At 38.6% G+C, this 21,051-nt stretch overlaps 1 protein-coding gene across 2 annotated transcripts in view; it reads right to left on the bottom strand.

Moving 5' to 3' along the window:
- EPC2 (enhancer of polycomb 2) overlaps positions 1–20,650 on the bottom strand; it is a 121,835-nt gene extending 101,185 nt beyond the window's left edge. The window contains exon 1 of one of the 2 annotated variants that reach the window (XM_028095849.2): positions 20,442–20,650. In XM_028095849.2, the coding sequence (XP_027951650.1) occupies positions 20,442–20,594 (153 nt within the window). In that variant the 5' untranslated portion in view covers positions 20,595–20,650. The remainder of the gene's footprint in view (positions 1–20,441) is intronic. The other variant, XM_028095846.2, reaches the window with a different exon arrangement.
- Positions 20,651–21,051: the final 401 nt, after the last annotated feature.

The following is a 21,051-nucleotide window of genomic DNA, read 5'->3' on the forward strand; positions in this document are numbered from 1 at the left end:
ATAGAATTGAGCCCTTATCTTGTGGGATCTGATGCTATCTCCAGATAGTGTCAGAATTGAGTTGAACTGGGACACCTGGGTGGCTCAGTCGGTTAAGAGTCTGCCTTCAGCTCGGGTCATGGTCCCAGGGTCCTGGAATCGAGCCCCATTTCTGGCTCCCTGCTCATAGGGGAGCCTGCTTCTCCCTCTCCCTGTCCCTGTTTGTGCTCTGTCAAATAAATAAATAAAATATTAAAAAAAAAAAAAGAATTGAGTTGAATTGTAGGACATTCCCCTGGTGTCAGAGAATTGCTTTGCGTGCAGGAAAAAAAACCCATACACTGGAATGTCAGAATTGGATATATGCAACTGTATGCCTATACTAAAAATAAGAGCTTCCCCCTTGGGATGGGGTGGGCAGTGGCAGTGGAAGGTGACTCAGAGGGCCCTTTAGGATCTTGCTTAACTCCAAGTAACCACTGAAAATATGTCCTGTAGAGTAGGTAAGAAAGCCAGTGGTGATCCAGTAATAGAATACAACTTAAGAAATCTTACTCTGTTCAGTAAAACCTGGAACTTTGCTAACTATAAATGTGGTATTGGCAAAATACAAAATTACAATTAGACACCTTTTGAGGGATCAGTCTCATTCCCACCAATGTCCACTCTCTCAACTACCATTCTCTCCCCAGGGGTGTGCTGCCGTCCACCAAATTGGTAAATCATCTCACCTTACCCCAAAGACAGTCAAATGAATCAGGCTAGATACCTTATCTGAATTAGGCCAATCATATTCCATCTCCAGGAAAGATAGAAATGAGAGTGAACCACTACCGTCATCAAGCTGGTTGCTTAAATAGATATAAATTTAGACATGGAGTGGCTACCTTGGGCCAATGAGAGGCCAAAGCCTATTAAGTCCTTTTACAAATAATGTAATAAGACTAAAAACATTTTTAAAAAGAATAATATTTCATTACTAAATGGGGTTCATTCCACAAATGCTGGGATGATTTGATATTATAATTCATTAATAATGAACAGATCTGAAGGGAAAATTTCCATAAATTCCAAGAAGGCATTTAAAACTATTCAAGACTCATTCATTATAGAAACACTGGAGATTTTACATATATTTTTATTAATCACATATGTATTTATTATATCCTACTGTAAAGGCCTACTGTGTTTTAATTTTTATTTATTTATGTATTTTGAGAGAGAGAGAGAGAGATGGCGGGGAAAAGCACATGAGTGTGTGTGTGGGGGGGTGGGCACGCGCAGAGGGAGAGAGAGAATCTTAAATAGGCTCCACGCCTAGCACGGAGCCTGACACCGGTCAGAGATTATGACCTGAGCTGAAATCAAGAGTCAGATGCTCAACCAATTGAGCCACCCCGGTGCCCACCCTCATTTTGTTTTCTACATCTATAATCCAGTCTAGGCTAATCTACATCTTATTTAATGGAGAAACACGACAGGCAGTCACACCAAAGAAAGAAACAAAACAAAGATGCCTATTATCTTCACTATTCAACATGGAATGGAAGTAATCAACAGAAATTTTAAATAAGGGAAGGCAATTAGAAGCATTCTACTTGGAAAAGCAAAAGTAAACTACCTCTATAAGCAAATGATATAGTATCTGTATAATAACCCAAGAGAATCAATGCAAAAACAAGTACAATCACGTAACTTAAAGTCACAGGATATAAAGTTAACATATAAAAATCGTTTTTAAAATACAAACTATAACAAGTTATAAAGTATAATGGAAAAAAAGGTGACATTTACAATATTAACCAAGTAGGTAAAATTCCTAGAAATAAGTTTAACCAAAACAAGCTTAACCAAAATCAAAGCAAATGGAAGAAAAATGCCCCTGAAAAATAAATGTAAGTAGACTTCAATATATGAAGAGACAAACCATGTTCTTGGATAAGAAGTCAACATCACAAAGATGTCAATTCTCTATAAGTTAATTTATAAATGTATGGTAAATGCCAATAAAAACTCCAGTATTTTTTTCCTTGAGTTAGACAAAATTATAAAGTTCATTTGGAAAAATAAACAAGCAATAACAGAAGGAAAACTCTGAAAAAGGAGAGCAATAGGAATGGGAGAAGTAACTAGCCTCACCATAAACTTTTAAAATTTATAAATATATAATGATAAAACAATGAAATGATTAAAACAGTAAATCTTCTGAACAATGAAACAAAATAGAAAATTAAAAAATCCAAATGCCTAAGAAATTTCAAAGACGATGAAAGAGGCATCTCAAACCAGGAAGAAAAGATTTTTTAGAAAATGATGTTTGGACAACTGTACATCCATTTAGATGGAAAAAAAATGAATCTACAGAGCCATGTGAACTACAACAAATTATACAAGGTCTACAAGAAAACAAGGTTAATAACCTAAGAGAGGAGGCAAAACACCTTAATTTCAATTAAAAAAACGGAAGCATTTTTTTATTAAGAAGTGAAAACTTTGGCTACATAACAACCAATATTCATCAAAAGGGAACTGATTAAATTACCTTAAATATATATAATGGAATACAACCTAGTTATAGTATCAATAAATTAAAATCAATGCCTATCCCACCAGCATTTTTTAAACAATTGCATTTATGCTTTAAATCCTCTTGTTTTGGGAAATCACTATTCCTTCCTTCAAAACTCCCTTTACACCAATGATTAAAATGCAAGCTGCCGTTCTCTTATACCAGCCACCTCTCAGGCTACAGTGACTAGGGCTAATCCAGTGATTGCCAAGATGACTCAGGCTGGGTCAGTCTTTCCACAGGTTTTTCAATCTGAAAGGTACAGGTTAAAAAGCAAATGTTTCTTTCTCTCTCTCTCTCTCTCTCTCTCACACACACCCCTATGTACCTGTAAATATACAAGTACAGAGGGGGAAAAGCATGGAAGAAAGTACATCCACCCAAAGGTCAACCATGGATATCTCAGAATGGTAGGATTGCAAGCAATCTGTATTTTCTTCTTTATACTTTTTTGGTATATTCTGAATTTTTTACAAATAAGCATAAACAATACAGTTATAACGAAGAGGTGGGTATTTTCAGAAACATAAAACAAGGTGGATGTTTTGGGGTTTTGCTTTTCCAATCTCCAGAGAGACTAGCTACCTCAAGATATGCTCAAATGGCTGAGCACATCTCCAATAATCATTCTGTACTGCTTTACCACTCTACAGAATGAGTACCTTCCTGTGCTTCCTAACAGCAAATAACAAGTCAGGCAAATCTTGGGGCGCCTGGGTGGCTCAGCCGTTAAGCGTCTGCTTTCGGCTCCGGTCATGATCTCAGGGTCCTGGGATCGAGCCCCGCATTGGGCTCCCTGCTCGGCGGGAAGCCTGCTTCTCCCTCTCCCACTCCCCGTTTGTGTTCCCTCTCTCGCTGTGTCTCTGTCAAATAAATAAATAAAATCTTGAAAAAAAAAAACAAACAAGTCAGGCAAATCTTAATTACACCACTGTTTTAAACACAAATCGACTGTAATACAAGCAAACAACACCTAAATATTAATTTTGTGCTTAAAATAAAGAATTTTTCTTATATTCAATATTTACATTCCTCAGTGACATGTTTCCATGTAAAAATTCTGCATTTCAAAACAGTATAAACTCAGTCTAAAGCTTTTTAAATGCCTTAGAATTCTCAGAAAACCTAGAACTTTGTGATTCAAATGCAATGAGGATTAATAACAATAAAAGTAATCTGTATTATCTACTAAAATGTAATTCTTAACCTCCTCTAGGTCATTTACTTCATTAATAATCTGATGATGAGGGGAGTAATCAGGAGACATATATATAAAACTGTGGTTAAAAGAAAAAATCAGTAAGTTCACAGACCCCATTAAGTCTATCTAGGTACCAGAGACTTCAATTAAGAATCCCTGATATAAAATTAAGACTTAATTGAAATCCCCTAATCCACAAGGCATCCAAATCGTCTTGTCACAAATTTGCTGAAAATACATAACTAGAAATCACATTTCCAGTTGCAATGGCTTTATAACCAGCCTAGCGTCTGGTCGCCACCTCTGCTGCTGTTGCCGCTGCCGCCACCACCTTCTGCCACCCGTGCGATGCCCTCCACAATCCAGCCATCAGGGATACTTTACAACACAAACCCGAGGATGTACCCTCCAAAACCACAGCCCCCTATTATCAAGATTAAACCCTATATTCTCGAAAGGAAGGAAATTATATACACATAGTTTAATATCACTTGCTACCTATCATTGTGTAACTAGTAAATAATATATAACATATGTTGCTGAATCAGAAGTGTTTTTCAAGCTGTGGGCTGAATCTCCAGTGAATCATAAAATCAATAAGTAGCTCATTTAACAAAATAGAAATGAAAAGGGGAAAAACATATGTACAGCCAATCCTCATTACTCACAAATTCTGTGTCTGCAAACTCACCTACTCACAAAAATTTGTGACCCCAAAATCACTATGTGCAGTATTTTCATAGTCATTCAAAGAATGTACAGAGCTGCATTTGAGTCGCTCCAGTCATCTCTTCCCAGCTGAGGTCAAACAAGGTGACACTCTCCTTGTTTCAGCTCTCACACTGTAAACAAGTGTACTTCTAATGTTCTCTTTAGTGCCACTTTTTTGCGTTTTCGTTTTGTTGATGTCATTGTTTATAGGCTCCCCAAGTGTAGTGCTGAAGTGCTGTCTAGTGTTCCTAAGACCAAGAAGGCTGTGATGTGCCTTACAGAGAAACTGTGTGTTAAGACAAGCTTCACTCAGGCACAAGTTAGAGTGCTGCTGGCTGTCAGTTCAATGCCAAGAATCAACAATATACGTTAAATAAAGTATCTTTAAAACAGAAACACAAAACAGGATTATGCGTTGATTTGGTTGATGAAAATGGTGTGAACAGAGGTTCACAGGATTCCAACCCTGTATCTCCTTTAGGAGCAATGGTTCAGTATTCACTAATTCATTGTTCATGGCAACTTTACAGAACATAACTATGGGGGGAACAAAATCAACTGTAAATTTATTTGTGTGCGTGTGTGTTATGTCAAGGTGCACCTTATTTCAGTTACATATATACACAATGAATCAGTAAAAAAGTTTAAAAGCCAAATAACTAATTAGAGCAGAGAGAAATACCTCTGACAGGAGTAGTAAATTGGCAAGGCAGACAGGCAGGGTACATGGGCACATATACTAACCTTTTCTCTACCTAGAATCAAAATCACCCATAAATTTTGATTCCATTCCATTCCAAGGTCTACACATGTACTTTACAAAAGCATCCCAGACTATTTATTCTATGTGGTCAAGATGAGAACTGCTATTCTCCCTTCTAAATTGGTAGTTTTCAAAGGGTGGTCACTGGACAGGCAGCATGAGGAACATGTTAAAAAATACAAATTCCCAGTCCCCATTCCAGACCCATTAAAAACTACAGTATCAGAATGGAGCCCAGGGATGAGTGTTTTAACAAGTCCTCCAGGTGATTCTGATGCATGACAAAGTCTTGAGAATCACTGACCTAAATCTTTTGTATTTCTTTTGGAGGTATTCGGAAAGCCCTGATGAACTCTAAGATGGCTGAGCTGATGTTTTATTCAGACAAAGCTGAAAAAAAACCACTACTGACTGAAGCACCTATAATGTACAGAAAATCATCTACGTACTGTACAGAAAGTATCTTCTGTGCTTTAAACCAAAATAAAATCTGCACATTACTTGTATAATAATGAAGCAGCACTATTTCTTTAGGTCATCCTCCATATCACAAAGCTTCTTTCCCCAGAGCTCTTTAAACAGGAACTGCTTTTTTTTTTTTTAAGAGAGGGGGAGACAGAATCTTAAGCAGGCTCCACGCTCAGCGCAGAGCCTGTTGGAGCGCTCCATCTCACAACCCTGAGGTCATGACCTGAGCCAAAACCAAGAGTCAGACGCTTAACCGACTGAGCCACCCAAGGCGCCCCCAGGAACTGCTCTTAACACAAGTTTGCCTATCCTAAAAGGTGACTACACTAGATCACAATTCTTCAACCCTCTAACAACTCTGTGGGGCATCACACACTTTTCAACATGAAAAGCAATGACATGCACCTAAAAAAACCTCATGGCTTCCTGGCATATGAAATAATTTCAAAACTAATCTGTAAAAAATAATTCAGTACTATCTTATACTCAATTAGCTATTACATGAATTACATGAACTCAAATATACTCTAGTTCAAATCATGTCCCTTGTGACACAAATTTCCACAATATCATTTTTATCTTCTACATAACAAATTAAACCTTATACAGAGTCATCCATGTACAACTCTTTTCTATGGGACTATAAACTGCTTGAAGGCAGGTGCCACATCTTATCCCTTTTTGTAACCTAAAAGTACACAGCAGGTTTTGCTCATTAAATCAGCAAATATTTACTGAACATCTACCATATGTCATTCACTGTACCAGATAATAGATACAAAAGCACAGACATGGTCCATGTATTCATGAAGATATTTACTGGATGAATAAACACATACTGCAGTGAAAGTTTGAGAGAGTGCAGTCTGTATGAAAGATCCAGCTTACCAACATGATAACCAGAAATAAGACTACTTTCTTCAAAATGGTAGCCCACTTTTGCTCTTCTGACCAAAACTGCTATATAAGCCATAAATAACTCATAGAGAAAATACACTGATAAGCCACGTAATCAACAGTTATTCTGACTTCAAAATATTTACCTTGTATATAAGAAAATAAAAAAGTCCTATGCACAATGCAAGGCTTACAGACAGCCAAACTTCCACATGGGGATAAAAGATTAAGGTTTCATATCCAAGCATTAAAACAATTCAACCAGAAAACTACAATTTGCCAATTTTCAACTCTTCAGAGATTTTAAAAGAAAAAAAATTTAAAATCAAAATTACTTGAATTTATGACTCTAGATTAAGAAACGAACTCTAGGCGCCTGGGTGGCTCAGTCGGTTAAGCGTCTGCCTTCAGCTCAGGTCATGATCCCAGGGTCCTGGGATCGAGCCCCGCATGGGGCTCCCTGCTCAGCGGGAAGCCTGCTTCTCCCTCTCCCCCTCCCCCTGCTTGTGTTCCCTCTCTCGCTGTTGTCTCTGTCAAATAAATAAAATCTTTAAAAAAAAAAAAAAAAGAAACGAACTCTAAGATCACGTTACTTATAAAATGAATACAGGAAATATTTGCCTTTATGTAGTAAAAAGCATTTGTTTGTAAGTTTTTTAGGATAGACATACAACAATACTTGCCTCTGTAGAGTGTCTGGGGATTGTGAGGAAGGAAAGACACTTACTTTTCATGTATATCATTTTGTGCTATGACGTTTTTATCTTTAATCATCTGGTTCTATTATTTTTCAATTTAAAAAACCTAGAAAATGCCTTAAACATGAAGATAACATATTGTTTATAGTAGCCTCTCCTTTATAATAATGGAAATAAAATCTTTAGCCTGACTATATATATTTGGGACAAAGATGACACAGGAATAGGATTGCCACTCGGACCAAAGAAAATCTTGAGGCATTCTGAACCTTAAGTCACAGACCCTCAAAACATCCAAAGAAAGAACTGAGGGGTTCATGAACTTGGGCGAGAAAATAATCATTTCTTTAATTCTACTAACTTCTACCAAATTTAACATTTCCTTCAATTACTAATGTCAGCAAAAGGCAAAATAGTAATGGTAATACTAGGACTAGCAATACAACAGAAATAACAGTTCATTTCATTGTCATATTACAGTGGTTTCACTTGTCAAAATATTTATACTTATCACTACTTCAAAATTAAGACAATTAGACTCAACTCTAGATCCTGTCAATGTGTTAATAAAGCATGTAAATTACAAACTGTTTTAATATTTTGATAACTTTCAATATAACTGGTTTATGTGATTTTATTTTATGCATTTAAAACATCATTCTGATTCAGGACCTCTTGCCCATTTTTTGACTGATTCTTTTTGGTGTTGAGTTGTGTAAGTTCTTTATATATTTTGGATACTAACCCTCTATCGGATATGTCATTTGGACTTACCGTCTCCCATTCCGTAGGTTGTCTTGTCATTTTGTTGATTGGTCTCCTGAGCTGTACAAAAGTTTTTTATTTTGGTGTAGTCCCAATAGTTTATTTTTGCTTTTGTTTCCCTTGCCTCAGGAGACATTATCTAGAAAAATGTTTCTATCGCCATGTCAGAGAAATTACTACTTATGTTTTCTTCTGGGAGTTTTAAGTCTCATATTTAGTAGGTCTTTAATCCATTCTATTTTTGTATATGGTGTAAGAAGTGGTCCATTTTTCCCACTGTATATTCTTGCCTCCTTTGTCATAGATTAGTTGAACATACAGTAAGCACAGGTTTATTTCTGGGGTCTCTATCCTATTCTACTGATCTATGTGTCTTTTTTTATACCCATACCATACTGTTTCAATTACCACAGCTTTGTAGTATGTGCATCTTGAAGCCTGGGATTGTGTTGCCTCTACCTTTGTTCTTTCTCAAGACTTCTTTAGTTATTCAAGGTTTTTCTGGTTCCATACAAATGTTAGCATTATTTGTTCTAGTTCTGTGAAAAATGCTATTGGTATTTTCATAGGGATTGCATTAAATCTGCACATGGCTTTGGGTAGTGTTAACTTGTTTTTTTGTTGTTGTTGTTGTTTTTTTAAGTAGGCTCTACTTCCACTGTGGAGCCCAACACAGGGCTTGAGCTCATGACCCTGAGATCAACACCTGAGCTGAAATCAAGAGTCAGATGTTAACCAATTGAGCCACCCAGACACCTCAGTAGTACAAACATTTTAACGATATTGGTTCTTCCAACCCATAAGCATGGAATATCTTTCCATTTGTTTGTGTCATCTTCAATTTCTTTCATCAATGTTTTATAGTTTTCAGAGTACAGGTCTTTCACCTCCTTGGTTAAGTTTATTCCTAGATATTTTATTCTTTTTGGCACAATAGACATTTTTCCAAGACCTACAAATGGCCGAAGACATATGAAAAGATGCTCAACATCATTATTCATCAGGGAAATGCCAGTCAAAACCACAAGGAGGTATTACCTTACATCCATCAGAAAGGCTACAATCAAAAAGACAAGAAATAACAAGTGTTGGTGAGAGTATGGAGAAAAAAGGAACACTTGTGCACCACTGGTGTGAATGTAAATTGGGGCAGTCACTGTGGAAAACATATGGAGATTCCTCAAAAAATTAAAAGTAGAATTACCACATGATTCAGTAATTCCCCTCCTGGGTTATTACTCAAAGAAAATAAAACCACTAATTTAAAGAGATGCATGTACCTCTATGTTTACTGCAGCTTTATTTACAAGCCAATAGCCAAGATATAGAAGCAACCCAAGTGTCCATAAATAGATGAATGAATAGAGAAAATGTGGTGTACACACACACACACACACACAGGAATATTATTCAGCCATAAAAAAAGAGTAAGATCTTGCCATTTTTGCAACACCATGGAGAGAATTAGAGAGTATACAGCTAAGTGAAATAAGACACAAATAGTATGTGATTTCACTCATGTGGAATTTAAGAAACAAATGAACAAAGAAAAAAAGAGACAAAACAAAAAGCCTCTTAAATACAGAGAACAAACTGGTGGTCGCAGCCGGGAGGGGAAAAGTAGAAAGGGAAATAAAGGGGATTAAAAGTACACTTATCTTGATGAGCACAGAGGAACGTATATAATTGCTGAACCACTATACTGTATACCTGAAACTAATGTAACAATGTATGTTAATAACACTTAAAAAAAAAAATCACCTTGAGGATTTTTACCAGACTGCAAAGAAGTCCAAGTCACAAAAGGTTAAGAAGCCTTGGAAAATGGTTCTTAAATCAGATGCAACAGCTCCCACTTGGAAATTGAAGGAGAAACATTTTGGGGTTATCCCAATTGGAATGCTACCAGAAATTAGCAGGCAGGGTATCAATAAACTTCCTGCTATGCCTGTGACAGTCTCATACATCCAACAAATTGCCAAAAACGTGCCAGTCGAGAAACACCTCAAGGATCAAATAAATGGCAAGATTTCACTCTTCAGTACCATGCTTTCCAAAGTTTCCAAACTTAAATGTTCATCCCAGAGTATGCTGGTTTATTAGAACATCTCTCTTCATTCAATTCTCTAGCGTACACCACCCACTGAACAGATTTTCATCACTAAAACTGATTTTCCCCCATGACCAACTAAATAATCCAAGAAAAAAAAATCACTTCTAAAAACAAATACAATATTTAACTATCAATTATTCAGGAGTCAAGTATTACTGTGAGGATTAGCTAAAGATTCAGTTTTCTTTGTTGCTAATTTTCAAAGTCTTCAATTTTCTTAATCATTTTGATTGTTAAATGCTCTGCCAAGAACAGAGATGTAAGGAGGAAAATATACATACCAATTTGCTAACGTTTGACAACTGTAGAAATATATGTAATTGACTGAAGAAAAAAATATGAAACTATACCACAAAATAATGTATGGAGATACTCTGTATATTTTACTTTTCCATATTCCTTCACACTTATTATCCAGTACAACTGAAAACTTATTAATAAAATAGCAGTTGCCTGTATAAGGCACTGACTTAAGTCTACAAAAAAGTTCATCTTTAAGATTACCTTTTGAGATGCTCCTCATTAAACAGATGAAGCAAAGTGGCTTAATAAGATGAAGTAATTTATCTTGCCCAGCGGGAAAGTGACAAAGGCCACGAATGGAACCTAAGTCACAATTCTGAAGTACCAACTTTATCAAATTAGCACTACAAATAAGGGCTGCTTGTGGACTCCCCAACCAACCACCTCATATCCTTTGTCCACACTCCTCTCCAAAAATGGGAAGTGAGAAAGCTGGAAGTGAAGATATGAGTTAGAGAGCTAGCAGAGAAGCTGACTCTTCCAAACTGCATTCTTCTGACTGCACAGTGATACTAGCTGGCAAGAAAAAAGAAACCAAAAAGCATAAATAAGAAAGTGGTGCTAAGGAGAGTCTGGAAGTGGCATCATCTTCCTCCGCTATTAATCCCACAAAGAACAGTGCTGTATGGTAGACTAGACAAACCCAAAGTTCTGCTTCATTCAAGTGTAGACAAGGCAAAATATAAACAAGGATCAATTTTAAGATAAATTCAAATAATCATGACATACTACTGTTATCTACATTGGTCTCCTTCATGGTTTATTCCTACCTATCATCCTTTCCTCCTCATGCTGTCCCCTACACATTCATTACTGTTTTTCTACCTCAACTTTAGTTGTAATGAAACGAAGATGCAGAGCTGTATGTTTAATAATATAATCAAATTCAATCCCAGTGTCCAGTATACTGGTCAATGCCTGTATTATAAACTTTCTATCACCTAAGTGCCTGGATAGGTATCCAGCCTGGGCTGAGTAAAATGAAGACATTATACCTTCCTTAAGGTATCTGGGTCTAATGGGAAAATAAGGATCTATTTTCTCACTCTCTCATGCATACAACCATATCCATCCATACACACAAATGGACACACCCCTCAAGTGAGAATCATGAGATACTGGAAAATTAAAATAAACTTAAATGGTAAGGACTAAAAGTATACCAAAATTCGGAACATTTACAGCAATGAGTAAGATTAGTACAGACAGTGAAAGAAAACTTCATGAAAGCAAGGGAACTGAACATATCCAAAACACACAGAGCGGACTTCTCTATTTATCTCCAGAAAAAATCAGTATCAAACAGTAGATAAATGTAACTGTAACGTCTCAAAAAAAAAAAAAAAAAGACTCTAAACCAAATTAACAGCATCGCAATAAATAACTTTTTATTTTTTTAAGATTTTATTTATTTGACAGAGAGAGACACAGCGAGAGAGGGAACACAAGCAGGGGGAATGGGAGAGGGAGAAGCAGGCTTCTTGCCGAGCAGGGAGCCCGACGTGGGGCTCGATCCCAGGACCCTGGGACCATGACCTGAGCCGAAGGCAGATGCTTAACGACTGAGCCACACAGGCGCCCGATAAGTAACTTTTTAAAGAATTAAAGTTTACCTACAATAGCATCTTCCTAACAGTCTCTCACTTGTTAGTTCTTTTCATCTACTTAATATTCTGGACAATATGCCTAGTAGGTAGAAATGCGGATTCACAGATTCAAGTAATTTTTAGACCCAAAGGTGCTTTAAAGGTCACTCAATCCAATTCTATTTCACAAATGAGGAAACTAAAGGCCAGGAAGGTTAAATAATATCTTTGAGGTCACACGAAATGCATCCCTTACTACTCTAAAAATTAGTATGAAGGGTATGCTTTCTTTAAAAAGATTTTGGAGAATTATTTTATAGTCCTTAATTTAAATTTCCTTTAAAAATTGCAATACACACCCTACCATTTTATTGTAAAATATGTAAAATACTGTTATCTCATTAAAACACCTTACAAACTTAAAGTTTATAAAAACACCCTAAGTGTACAAATTCACCTTGGGTCAAACCATAGATTAAAACAATTTAACTCCGACTGTCAATCAGAGAGAGACATGTATCATATGATCTCACTGATATGAGTAATTCTTAATCTCAGGAAACAAACTGAGGGTTGCTGGAGTGGTGGGGGGTGGGAGGTATGGGGTGGCTGGGTGATAGACTTTGGGGAGGGTATGTGCTATGGTGAGCGCTGTGAATTGTGTAAGACTATTGAATCACAGACCTGTACCTCTGAAACATAATACATTATATGCTAAAAAAAAGAAGATAGTAGGAAGAGAAAAATGAACGGGGGGAATTGGAGGGGGAGACGAACCATGAGAGACTATGGATTCTGAGAAACAAACTGAGGGTTCTAGAGGGGAGGGGGGTGGGGGGATGGGTTAGCCTGGTGATGGGTATTAAAGAGGGCACATATTGAATGGAGCACTGGGTGTTATACGCAAACAACGAATCATGAAACACTACATCAAAAAACTGATGATGTAATGTATGGTGATTAACACAACATAATAAAAAAATAAAAATAAAAAATAAGAAATAAAAAATAAAACAATTTAACTTCACAACTTTTGGTCATTCTGTTACATATACACCAGTAGGAAGTCTCTAAAGGGCAGCTACCTAACTAAAGTCTCATTCTCAAGGGTAGCCCTTAACAGCACGTGTGTACTAATCACCACCCCGGTCCCCCGTCAGACTGTCAGACTTTACAGGTACATAGATACCTGATGAAAGCCAAACCAATAATGCCCTCTAACACCAGGATCTGGGGTTTTGAAATGAAAAAAATGTAACAATGATGAGAATAATAGCTAATATTTACTGACTGCTTAATGAATGCCCACAAATTGTCCCAAGTGCACAATTCATCCTCTCAACAATCCTGAGATTTTATAAATCAAGTTAACCTGCCAGAGGACTCAAAACCATTCAGTCTGGCTCCAGAACATATGCACATAACTATTACCCTATACTACCTCTCAAAAGATTGGGAATTGTTAGTTAAGTGATGTTAATATCACTTGCTGCTAAAGGGCCCAAAGCTTGCCCTGGTTCCAGGCCTTCCCAAGCCTTGACTGGTCAAGCCTTCTTTGGGGTCTTTGAGACAACACCCAGAAATCTTAAAGAAACCAGATTTGGTTTCTGGTTTCTGTACTTGAAACTAACCTAATGATCCCACCTGTTAAATATTTTTAGGCTTCATTTTTAGAGAACTGATACTGATGAAATCTAAACTTATACCATAGATAAATCATTCCTTTACATCTTTTTAAAAGAGAAATGCGTTTACAAAAGGCATTTACTTCAAAGCTTCTTTCATATCATTCCCCGAGGCAAAAAAAATTTTTTTTAAAGATTTTATTTATTTATTTGTCAGAGAGAGAGAGTGAGCAAGCGCACAAGCAGGGGGAGCGACAGGGAGAGGGAGAAGCAGGCTCCCTGCTGAGCAAGGAGCCTGATGCGGGGACTTGATCCCAGGGCCCCAGGATCATGACCTGAGCTGGAGGCAGACACTTAACCCAGGACCCCGGGATCATGACCTGAGCTGCAGCCACCCAGGCGCCTGAGGCAAAAACTTTTAATGACTCTTCCATGTTACAGAGTAATAAATGACAGAACAGTGGAAATGTAATGAACCTTCGGTATCACCTAGTTCTCAATCCACTCTTTTTATAGATGAAGCAATATAATGGTAAAGATCAGAGCCCTAGAGTCAATCACTCATAGGGTTTGAGTTCAAATACCGGCTTTACTATGTTCTAGTCCAGGTAGGGGTGACCTTGCGCAAGATACTTAAATCTCCAAAGCCCCAGTTTCTTCTGGAAAATAGACAATAGTACCTACTACACATCCTGCTGTTGTATGAATAAGTTCTAAACCATCTACTGAGTTTAACAAAGTGCCTGGCACATACTCAACATATTCACTAACACACACTCAGTAAATGGTAGCTGTGATGGTAGTGATGAATGACCTGATGCTCAGAGAAGGAAGGCAACTTTCCCAGATCATTTGGCCACTAAGAACAGAAACAAAACTAGAAACAGACTTCACATTTGCAAGTCAGTGCTCTTTTTTCTACACCATCCTATAAATTCCTGGGCCTAATGTTGGAAACTATCTATAATCTGGTATAATTCTACCCTTCTTTCAACCTTGTCTCCACCCCAACTTTTATTCATTCATTTGCCAAATATTTACTGAGTGCCTTCTTTGTTCTGAACAGTTTCTAGGGTTGAAGATATAGCACAGAACAAAGGAAGGGGAAGAAAAGTAAAAGCTATCTGTGTGTCCAAAAAAAAGGGGAGAAAGAGTTAAGAGAAGGACCTGCTCAGAAATGACACAAGGCTACCCTCCTGAAGTTTCTATCAGCAGGGGATGATGGGATTGAAAAGGACATAAAATACCTGCAACATGGAAGAACCTTCCTTTAGTCTACTTAACATCCATAGAAATTGTTTTTTTTTTTTTTAAAGATGTATTTATCTGAGAGAGAGAGAAAAAGAGAAAGAGGATGTGAACAAGCACACAGTGGGGAGGGGCAGAGGAAGAAGAGACTCCTAAGTCAACTCTGCACAGAACGCAGAGCCCCACGCAGGGCTTGATCTCAAGACCCTAAGATCACGACCTGAGCCTAAACGAAGAGCCTAAACCAAGAGACAGACGCTTAACCAACTGTGCCACCCAGGCATCCCAACATCCATAGAAATTGCTTTAAACATTCCTGCACTCAAGTATTTGCTTCAATACACACTGTACAACCAAACCTGAAAGCCCAAATTGTTAAATCTCTCTCCAACCCCTCTATACATTCCAATAACAGTTTTCTCTCTTAACTATACTGACATTTAGCTTTTTCTAATGCTCTTTGTCAGGTCAACTTAACCTGGTAGTTTTTGCTAACTTTCCAAATGTTTTAGACTTCAATGACTCCTTTAAGTTCTCTGAAGTCAAGATCTGTATTCTATTCTTCTTTTAATTTTAATCCTAATACTCCAGCACACAGTCTTACAAATACTTTGTCATACTTACCCCTTTAAAATAGCTTCCCAATGTCATATTTAAGTATTTGGCACTCAGATGATACCTGGCTGGTATTTGCTTTTGTTGAAAGAATAAAAAATGTTTTTACAAGATCAATTTACAAATCTGTATTTTATATCCTCTCTAGAACCCTATCATGAAACATGAAATGTATTAGTGCCAAAAATAACTTTGAAATGTGAGAAAGACTGAATATATTCCTACTCTATCATTGAAAATGTCCCTTAAAATACTAAGATAATACCAAAATTAGGCAACTAAAACATAAAAGGAGAAAAGGCAATTCAAATCAGTCATGGTCCTTTTCTTTAAAAATAAGCAGAATCACATGCATCACGTAGATTTTGGTTAATGGTACACGTTACTACAAAAAATATCTTACATCAATCTACGTACACCTATAAGAATAATTAACACAAGATAAAAACTAATATTGCAGCCATACCTATGTATAAAAAAATTCTATATTTAAAGAAGCCTCTCACTCAAGAGGGAAAAAAAAGGCTTGGTATTTATGTATATGTTATACCAAGGCAAGAAACCAAAAAGAATTCCCAGAAGAATAATTTACCAAATTCTGTTAATGAATTTTACACACACACACACACACAGTGTTTCACAAAAACATAGATCTTGGTATAAAGGCTTATTCAACACTTAACCAACATTTAGCAAGCATATGTTATGTGCCAGGCACAGTTCTGGGGAACGCAGAACACATTAATGAACAAAATACGCAAAAATCCTTGCCCTTAGAAAGGTGACATTCTACTAGGATAAAATCTAAATAATAAAATAGGACAGGTTCCCACAAATATCTTGTATGCTAAGATAACATAAACATTCAGATAAACACAATGGTGCCAGGACCGGGAAGCAAAGCTAACAAACTTCTAAGAAAAAAAAGAAAAAGAAAGAAAATCTGAAAAGCCAAAAGCAAAAGTCAGACACAGTTAAGGGATGAAAAACTACATGTAATAATTTAATATTCCAATCAAATTATAAAAAGTAAAACATTATTTACAAAAACTATAATGAACTTGACAATAGTTCAGAAGCTAATCTTTGGTTCTGTAGGAAGTCAATATGAAGCCTAGTGGGTATAAGAATGGTTTTTGTGATATTAAAGGCAAGGGCATGAATTCTAGTCCTGCCAGTTACTAACAGTGAGACCCTTAGTTTCTTCATCCATAAGACAAACAATAATACCCCACATGACTGTTACAAGGATTAAATGAAAACCAAAAACAAAGCAAATCAAATATCCAGATGGATGGATGAACATATCAACTCACTAGAATACTATTCAGTAATAAAAAGGAATGGACTGATACATGTAACAAGGACGAATCTTTAATGCATCATGCTGAGCAAAAGAAGCCGTACACAGAGTATATGAAATCCATTTAAATGAAATTCTAGAAAAGACAATACTAATCTAGAGGGAGAGAAAGCAAATGAGTAGTTGCTTAGAACTACTAGTGGAGAGGGACTGACTTGCAAAGAAGCACGAGGGAACTTCTTGGGTGTTTGAAATGTTGCTTTATCTTGATTGTGGTGGCATTTCCTTGGGTGTACACATTTGTCAAAACTCATCAAACGCTATGCTTTAAATGAACACATTTTATTGCACAAAAATTATACCTCAAAAAAGTGGATTTTTAAAAAGGATTAAATGAAACAGTATGTAAAGTTCTTAACACATTATCTGGGACACAGAAGTATTAAAAAAATGGTATTATCAAAAACATCAACTACCACTATACAACACTCAGGGTGAGGTGGCAGAATCACCAATCACCTGATCTCTCTGGTTGCTTAAATTCGAAATAAACGAAATGTTTACAGTATCTGACCTAAACCAAGTGCAATGAGGAGCACGACAGAGATCAAGTTTAGGAGGATGCCAACTGGCGGACCTTAGGCAAAAGACAAAATAAGGAAAGGGAAGAGAAGATGGCTGCATTTCCGAAAGAAAACAAAGAGCTAAAAGAATGAGAGTGCTATCAATGCCAAAGAACACCTAAATTATCTCACCTAAGTATTATCAAAATGTAACTCAAAACTGAGTCAATGACTATATAAACTAAGTCTAATAACAATCCTATAGATACAGTCCTTAATTTTACTGGGGGGGCAGGAAGAGGGGTAAGATCCATGAAGGTGGTTCAAGTGAAGTTAAAGGATTCTGTCAACCAAACAGGAAGGGAGGCCATACTGTGGACAGTTTAGAAATACAAAGCAGCAATTATAAATCCACAAGCCAAGGTTGTTTTTTGTTTTTTTTTTTACAAGTCTACATGATTAAAAAAAATACTTAGGAAAGTAATTAAAACATGTTGTTGATAATGGAAGTTGAATTGAAATACAACTCAAGGGCGCCTGGGTGGCTCAGTTGGTTAAGCAACTGCCTTCGGCTCAGGTCATGATCCTGGAGTCCCGGGATGAGTCCTGCATCGGGCTCCCTCCTCAGCGGGGTTCTGCTTCTCCCTCTGACCCTCTTCCCTCTCGTGCTCTCTAGCTCTCATTCTCTCTCTCTCTCGAATAAATAAATAAAAAATGTTAAAAAAAAAAAAAGAAATACAACTCAAGTGAAACACAAAACATTTATGAGATTTATATTTTACTGCTGCTTAGAACTGTTGATCAAGGAAAAGTATTTTTTTGAAGAACAAATTCTGCTGAATAACAGAAACCCTGTAAATAAGACCAAAAGAACTGAATTGGCTGTCACTCATGAAAGCACAAGTCTTCTGACTTACCTGTTAACTTAAAAGATGAAAAGAAAAAACTAACACCCCAACTGGACATTCTGGGAAGCAAAAGACTTTAGACTGTAAATCTCAACTGTCCGGGTTTGTTTAGTTTTCTTTTGATTTTAAGTACCTCCACTTACAACACTGAAGCGGTAGAAAGGACAGGACAAAGAATCAGAAGTCCTGGGTTTCAACTCTAGTTCCACCAGAAGTTGGATTTCTTCTTCCCTAAAATTGGGCAGCTGAAGCAGGGTATTGAAAATAATCCAATATAATCTAATTTCCAATCTCTAGAGGGAAACCACAACTCCTACTGAAAAAGTTAATAGTGAAAGGGTTAAACATTTATTTTCAAATCATTAAAAAAATAACTGCAAGTTTTCTTCCTGAATTCAGATAAAATACCAAGATATATGTGGCAAACTAAGGACCTAAAGCAATAAGTATATTGCTGATCAACGTTCACAAAAAGCAATTTATCTTCCAGGAACTAACTGTTCATTCTAGAACAAGTTTCCTGATTTCAGTTCTTCCCAAACCAAAATAACTGGATCCAAGTAATTACACACGCTATTGATACTCATAAGCTACCTCTCCTTTTGTATCAAAACCCATAAAATAATATTAATAGAAATTTAACTTTGTGGAACACAAAGTTGTGTTTTTTAAAGTTCAATTCAATTAATTCTCATACGTACTATATTTCAATTATCGTCCCCGTGGAAAATTGAGCTAAGTTAGAAATAAACTTTAAAAACAAAAAGAATTTCTCATATGACTTAGATCTAAATCCACTGCAAATGTTTTCTTTTGGGGGGGTTCATCTTATTATTTGAAAAGCTAAATACTGAATGTTCATCCCGATACTACTGCCACATTCATTTTCTACTTAAAGTGCAAGACTTTCAAATAACCAAAAACCAAAGAGAAATGTGATTAAATCACAGCAGAAAGTAGTAATAACAGGGTAATATAATAAGGTCAGAACTGGAGCAGCCAATCAAAGGCATAAAAGCATTTCCTGCAATATTAATAGTCAAAAGAGAAAACCAATCACAGAAACCTCGAGCCTTCTTCTGACAGTCACAGAAGCAAGAGAACCAATCCACGCACACCCAGGGTTGACAATAAGGCGGGACCGCAGGTTCATTGAAGAAATTCTTGAGGGTGCAGTTACTATGAAGTTCGCACGCAAGTAACACCACTCCAGAGTCATAAACAGTCAAGTGAGATAAAATTTATCCGGATGCAAAATCCCGTCAGGGAGAAAAGCAGAATTTTTACAGAAAGCGCTGTATTATCAAAAAACGTAACTGTCAATTTAGATGCATTAAATCCTCAACTTCTAGAAGACCCTCCTCTCCGATGACAATTCTCGGGGATACGGCACGGGAACGGGGCAACGCCAGCAGCTCGTTGCTGAACATCCCTGTTTGCTTCCTAACGCTGAGCGCCGAGTGGGCGCCTTCCCGGCCAGGCGGGCAGCGCCGTCCCTCTCGCGGCTGTGGAGCTAGCCGGTCAACGGCTCTCTACCGCTACACCCCACTGGGTAGTCGCGGCCCCCGCCCTCCCCCGCCGCAGTGCTGCACCGCCTCATCCCGCTGCACCACCGCCGGCTCGAGAGCGAGGTTTACCTTGCTAGGAGGACGTTTGTTTTGAACGCGTTTTACTTTCCATAAGTCACTTCAAAGAGAACCCAACGCAAAACTAAATTTGAAAGTGGGGGAAAAAAATCTTTCCTATCCAAAGGATCCTTTGCCCATTAACCCCGCGCCGGAGACAGGTTGGGAGGAAGGGGGGAGGTAAACAGAGGCCGTACGCTAAGTGCGGCCAGAACATCCCCTGCGCCATTCCCGGCCGCCGCTTACGGCAAGGCCCCCTTACGGCAGCGTAAGCGGCGCTGCGAACTAATCACAACACTGGGACGCAACAACATGGCGGCCGCGGGCGGGCGCAGCGCCGGCCGAGAGGGTTTACGCTACTCCGCCGGCGTAGGGTCCCATGCGTTGGAGCGGCAGAGGCGCCCTCCAGCGAGCGTAAAGCGCTCTGTGAATGGCGAGGCCCGACTGACAAAGGGGAGGGGGGAGGAGGGAAGGGGGGGTAATAAACACTCGAGTCCCTACCGATTCCTCCTCCTTCTCCATCCCGGTGGGCATCTGGGGCACGGCCCGGTTGATGGAGACGCAGTCGTTGAGATCAGGCATGTCCTTGCCGCGGTAGATAGGCAGCGGTTTGGCGGCGTCCAGCGCCCGCGCTCGGAAGGAGAGTTTACTCATTGTCTCCCCGCCTTACAGGAACAGCCCGGGCGGCGGCGGCGGGGCGGGCGGGGAGGGGGGGAGGACTCCCGCCGCCTCCTCCACCTCCTTCCTCAGTGCAGCGCGGCCGGCCCGCTCCTCCTCCTCCTCCTCACTGCCCCCGGCCACAGCATGGGCGCCCACCCCGCCCGAAAACAGCCCCCCGCCGCCCGCGGCCGCTTCCACACACTAGATCCGCCGCTCGCCCGCCCGATCCGCTCCCTGCGCCATGGCCAACATGGCGGACATTACCACAGCGGCGGCGAGCGATCCCGGCAGCCCGCGCGAGAGCGCGCCCCCGCCGCGGGGACGCGCCTCGCCCTCTCCCTCCCTCCCTCCTTCCTCTCCCTTCCCCTCCCTCGCCTGCCCACCCACTCTCTCCGCGGCGCGGCCGGCCCGCGGGAGCGTGCTTAGCCTCCGGCCGCTCAGGGGAAAGAGG

Source organism: Eumetopias jubatus, unplaced genomic scaffold (genome assembly GCF_037043125.1).
Source record: "Eumetopias jubatus isolate StellerSeaLion01/CBP00866 unplaced genomic scaffold, mEumJub1_p1.0 scaffold_3, whole genome shotgun sequence".
In the NCBI taxonomy this organism is placed as follows: Eukaryota; Metazoa; Chordata; class Mammalia; order Carnivora; family Otariidae; genus Eumetopias; species Eumetopias jubatus.